Below are 5,690 nucleotides of genomic sequence, written 5' to 3' on the forward strand. Positions count from 1 at the left end.
AAAAAAACTCTATGAAAGAGGATATGTCAGCATAGTCTGGCTTTATTCAATGATACGCCAAATCTTAAACTATCCATTTGACTCAAAATAGTATGCACTCTTACAAAAAGATGTGGGTTAAAACCAATGACACTGAAATGCATTAATCATGATACAGTCTAAACAACAAGAGACTCATCAACAACTTAAGAAAAAAAAAAATCATAGTTTTTAAGCACCATTATAATGAGAACATTACTTTTTCCAGTGTAGTTTGAGTAAAAACAAGTTTGTGGTAAACTGATAATATTGCATAGTTGTCTTAACTGAGAACATTTTTCCCCTGTTCCCCACATCTTTTGAAATGAGCTTATTTCACTATACTTGTTTAAAGAGTATGTTTATCAAAGAGGTATTCTCCCATGGAACCGTGTGTCTCAGACGCCGTGATCCGGGTCAGACTGCCAATGTAGTCGCCCAGCTTCTTGATGGTGTCATGGCTGTCATTCAGGAAGTGCTGCTCAAGGAAGTCACACAGCTACAAAAAAGTAAGATGTTTAAAAAAAGTGGTCAAATCGGTAATTTGAACAATGTTAATATTAAGACCGAACATCCATTAAATCTTACAGATTTTGCTTAATACATATTGAACTCACAAAAAAAGTAATTGTCAGACTTACATGAGGGTCAGTGTGGACGCCAGCTCTGCGGTGCACCTCAAGGATACATGTGTTTAGGGACTTCTGGTAGTCCAGGGAAAAGGACATTGCATCCAGACCACCCCTCCAATCCTCTCTACTTGGTTTCTACAGCAGAAAGTTGATACTTGAATAAATATATGTACCATTCTAAATAATATCAATAATCGCTTAAAATAAAAAGGCCCCCTTCACTCCAAAAAACATTTAAAAATAAAAAATAAAGTAAGGATTTACAGCAATAGTCTGGAGCAAAATTCGACCCCCTCTCATGTTCTGATATTCCAGCAGCTTCTCAGCCTGTTCCCTCTCTTTCACGGAGAGCTCCAGGAAAAAAGTAGAGAATTTTGGCAGGGAAACATCGTCCCTGTCAAAATACATCCCCTAGAAGAAATATTTAGAGAGGATTACAGTACAGAGACATGAAAGAGAAGCCAAGATCCATTGTTTTATTTCAATGCAAAAGTAGGATTTAAATACATTAACAATTACAACTAATATAAATTTACAGAAAGCATACCAGAGAAAGGTAGGCGTAGGATGCATTCAGCTTCAGGTTGACGAGTTTGTTTATGTCTGCTTCGGTCTCCGAATGGAGGTTTTGTTTTACCACAGACTGCATTTCTAAAAACACAAAAAAATTTATACATTTGCAATCAATGCGGGTATAAGGGTAAACAACCCCAGTTTAGATAAAGCCACAGATAAGGGTCAGGTTTCCCGTGCTGCAGCACTAAACAGTCAAGAAGACAAAGAACATTTCTTACCTTTTTTTTCTCAGCTAACTAACAACACCTTTGTTCACTCGCACTGTGAAACTTGTCTTTGCTGGCGAGCTTTTATACAACCGGTATTTAACGGCTTTAGTAAAACATCAGGCAGACGTCATGTGTTATGAAGAAAATTGAGTTCAAGTGGGATGTAACGTTAACGTCTCTAGTCAGGTGTTGAGAAGGTTAGCACATCGCTGACAGCTAGCTAGCTAACTGTTAGCTGACGTTAAGTAGCTGAACAAACTATCATTTACATTACCTATCTAGCTAGTTAGCTAGCTAAACCTGACAGCGGTTAAAGTTCAGTTAATACAACGTTAGTCTAGTAGCTAAATTTCAATGTCTCATTTGTTTTTTTGTCACTCACTTGGGTCCTTGACGCTATCCCCTCCTTCGCCAGGATTGTGGGTGGCGGTCTTGTTTAAATAACACGTAACAGCTAGCTAGCTAGCTAGCTCGCGTTTGTGATCATATCATCTTCTTCTTAAGGGTTTTACGGCAGTTGATATCCCACATGTTGCATTACTGCCTCCTACTGGTATTAATCACTCATTAAATAAATTTTCCTCCCTTCTACGGTGACCCCACTATCAAGCCCATCTTTGATCCTGACTATCACTGGCCCCAACTCATGTATCCATGCAAACATGACCCTTCTTTCCTGTAGATATTTACTGCATGAAATCAGGATAGCTCCACAGTCTCCATTTCCCCACACTGACTGGTGCCCAGTTTTTTGCAAGAAGTGTAGGTACTGTTCAATCTGCTATGGCCAATTCTTAATTTACTGATAATTACACGGCCTTTTCAGTTAGTCCCACTGTTTGTCACTCCTCCTACTTTATGTTTTTGTAAGTGTCACCTTTTTTCTGCACTATACCAATGTTGTTGCCATTGTTTGGATATTATTGGATATATTTCCCTCCATACTATGTTTTTCTAGCCTAGAAATCTAGACGCACCCTAGCGGCAGCAAATGTAATTTGCAGCTAGGCTCAACATCTTGATGTGGGTCTGGCTTGACAGGCTAATGCTTCCCCCCCCATACTTTGAGAGTTTAATATTCATTTCTAAATTTTCTTTCTTGACCACCTCTTTGCTAACTTATGCAGTCTCACAATTCCAGAAATTCCTGTACCTGCATTAGTAAACAATATTTTATATGGTCTTGATGATTTCTGGTTGATCCTGCTTTGATACTTTGGAGAGCTGCTGACACTGAGTCACTACAGATGAATGTGTTCATATCATGGTCTGTAAAGAGGTTTATATTATTTTTTGTGCATCTCTACTGCCACCTGTTGTGTTGGGGACGCACAACATATTACAGACAATGTAAGAGTGAAGACGAAAATTAAGATATGAGAATGAAAATGGTAAGCATACTCATATCAAAATCCAGTGTACTGTATGTCCTGGAGTGGGGGGCTATGTGTAAGAGTGGGTTAATAAGAGGAGGGGTACAGTTGCAGTTTGGAGGCTACATGCTGTAATCTGACGGAAATCTGAGAGGATGGAGGGAACAGGACAGGAGGGAATTAAAACAGTTGGGATCAAATTTAAGGATGAGCTTCTCAGCATCAATGCAAGACAAAATGACAGATTAAAAGGATTGTGTGTTGCCCATACAAATGCTAAGCAGATTAACTGTACATGAATTTATCTAGTGGTATACACATGCACAGTATGACCTCCCACACTGTGAGCCTGACTCAGAGAAATACTTTTGATAGACTAGAAAACTAATGGAAACTCAAATAACCATTTAATTGTATGCTTTTGTATTGCATTATTGCTTTTTCTGTCATACAAAACAAGTAATCATGCAGAAATGTTCCAAACAAATAAAAACAGTAAGTTTGCATACATGTTAATTAAAATGCTTTTTAAGCACAAGGTATGCTTAATATCTAATATGTAGAATCATTGTAATGTAATGCTTAAAGATACAGAAAATATCATAAAGGTTACTTCCTCCTCATGTTTCCCCAATGGACAACGTTGGACAACATTTTCTTTGAAATCCCAGCACTTTTATTGAGTGCTGCACCATAATATGAGGCCATAAACACTGTCATAACTTCATGTTCTGTTAAAGTGTGTTGGTAATGTTTTCAGTTCAAAGTCTCATATATATATCAACCACAAGGAAACTATAAATATCACTAGTTCTGAGACAGTGCAAAGAAACCGAAAGCAAATCTACTGTTCTGTGAAACCAGCCCAACTGAAGAGAATAGACAGGGATTTTAACTAAGAAATCATTCAAATAATAATTTAAAATAGTTTGAAAACAAAAGCTTTGTCTATAAAATCATTTATTGTATCTTTTATTTGCACATCATAAAGATACATAAGCAGTCACAAACATGAAACTGATTACAGCAAACATACAGCAGATAGAGCAATTACCCCTAATAAACAGAGGGAAATTTAACTGAATGACTTACCTTTTACAAGAATCATATTACAATAGCATATTACATTATTACGTTAATAAGGAAGTAACAGGCGGGGCAAAGGTCTCTGTGGTTGTGCAGGGCCAAAAAGGAGAAGCAGCTATTTACATAGTCACTTGCCAATATGCGAGGAGACCAGAGGTTACCCAAGGAGGACATGGTTAAGAATTAAAAGTCAACACCACTGGAATAAAGCTTATATTGGACTGTGGCAGCCCATGCACGAAGAAATTCTTTGCTAACCTTAAGTGTTGTGGTTTTTGTCAACACACCCGTGGCAGAAAAAAGAAACTAGAAGTTTTATCTGTGGACAACAAAGGAATTGTACAAGCTCATAGTATCTGTGTAGCTTAACAAAACATACTAACAATGAAGCCTTTACCTTTCAAAATCATCTCAGACCACTTTATGCTGTGTGTCCTCTTGTGTCTACTTTGGGTAAGTGTGTTTTTTTTTTTACCTTTCCGCTCTGATAGTGTGATAGTGATCAGACTACCTTTTCAAAAAATGTCACTGTTAACAAAAGAAAAACTTGGAAACCACAGTAATGGTTAAATCCATGATTTGAACAGTGGTATTACACTGTCTGAAATATCAGCATGTACAGAAATTAAAAAGACTTGCACAACATAAGAATGCTGGACTTTTTCAGATGGTGAAATACGAATAAATTATATCTTGGAATTAGTAATCTATTCTCACTTACTTCCTTTAAGAAACAAAAGCATGAATGAGGAAGTAATGAAATGCAAAACAACAGGCGATGTAAATCCAACATTGTTATCTTATTTTTGGATATTTTAGACACAATGATATAACTGGATACTGTTTTGTATTGTATTGATTAGGATTTATTGAATGCATTGGAATGTTATAAAATCTAAGAAAAGGACAATATTTTAAGTATATACAGTGCAGACATATGTATTTAACAAACAGGATTTGATATTTAAAAACGCAATGGTCGGATAGTTAAGAACTTGAGATTTAGAGGTAGAAGTTCCAAATGAAACAACAATTTCTGGGCCATAATTTGCATTTGAAGGTCTCAGATGTTTCCTCAAGTTTGCTGCATGTCAATATCATATGTAACTGATGTAAGCTCTTTGTACCTATGAGGAAAGACTGTTGACTAAAACGTACAGTAGAACACCTCCTAACAGTAGTGTTGTCTTTTTTTAACCTCCTTGTCACTGTGCTGTTCACAGGATGTCACATACAATATAAAAGCAGAAATTACACTGCTTTGGGATATTCACAGATTGCATTAGATTTTTCTTAAAGGTCCCATGACATGGTGCTCTTTGGATGCTTTAATATAGACCTTAGTGGTTCCCTAACACCATATCTATAGTATCTTTCCCAAAATTCAGTCTTGGTGCAGAATTACAGCCACTAGAACCAGTTCCCACAATGAGCTTTCAGTAGTATGTGCCATTTCTGAGTCTGAAGTCTGTTTGTTTTTTGTTTTTTTGGGGGGGTGGCCTTGACCAACTGCCACTTTGCTCGTTTGAAAGCCATGATGTCTCTTTCTCACGGGTGGGCCAAATTCTCTGGGTGGGCAGAGCAGAGAAAGGGGAGGTAACCTCGCCCCTTATGACCTCATAAGGATCAAGATTCCAAATCGTTTTCTCAAAGGCAGCCACTGGGGGACCACTGATCCGCTAGGCCACTGACATTGTGGGGGTAAAGCTGGACTCTCTGTCGGTGGTGTCAGAGAGGAGGATGGTGTCCAAACTACATGTCATCTTGGACGATGTCTCCCACCCACTCCATGGCTT

The 5,690-nt window shown here is 37.7% G+C and overlaps 1 protein-coding gene and 1 long non-coding RNA gene across 3 annotated transcripts in view; one reads left to right on the forward strand and one right to left on the reverse strand.

Moving 5' to 3' along the window:
• Positions 1-22: 22 nt before the first annotated feature.
• zgc:56095 (Ferritin, lower subunit-like) lies at positions 23-2,087 on the reverse strand. 2 transcript variants are annotated; one of them, XM_032502370.1, is made up of 5 exons: positions 1,818-2,087; positions 1,198-1,301; positions 915-1,061; positions 660-785; positions 23-517 (listed from the first exon to the last, which is right to left on the reverse strand). In XM_032502370.1, exons 2-5 carry the CDS (start codon positions 1,297-1,299, stop codon positions 368-370), a joined length of 525 nt encoding a protein of 174 aa, XP_032358261.1. In that variant the 5' UTR covers positions 1,300-1,301; positions 1,818-2,087; the 3' UTR covers positions 23-367. The 2 variants fall into 2 exon arrangements, with proteins under 2 accessions (XP_032358261.1, XP_032358264.1); XM_032502373.1 differs by lacking the exon at positions 1,818-2,087 and adding an exon at positions 1,445-1,652.
• Positions 2,088-3,293: 1,206 nt separating this feature from the next.
• The window catches only part of LOC116671259 (uncharacterized), a 3,287-nt gene continuing 890 nt past the window's right edge, over positions 3,294-5,690 (forward strand). The window contains exon 1 of the long non-coding RNA XR_004327235.1: positions 3,294-4,347. This is a non-coding gene — a long non-coding RNA (uncharacterized LOC116671259). The remainder of the gene's footprint in view (positions 4,348-5,690) is intronic.

This window comes from Etheostoma spectabile, chromosome 21 (assembly GCF_008692095.1).
Source record: "Etheostoma spectabile isolate EspeVRDwgs_2016 chromosome 21, UIUC_Espe_1.0, whole genome shotgun sequence".
Taxonomy (NCBI): Eukaryota; Metazoa; Chordata; class Actinopteri; order Perciformes; family Percidae; genus Etheostoma; species Etheostoma spectabile.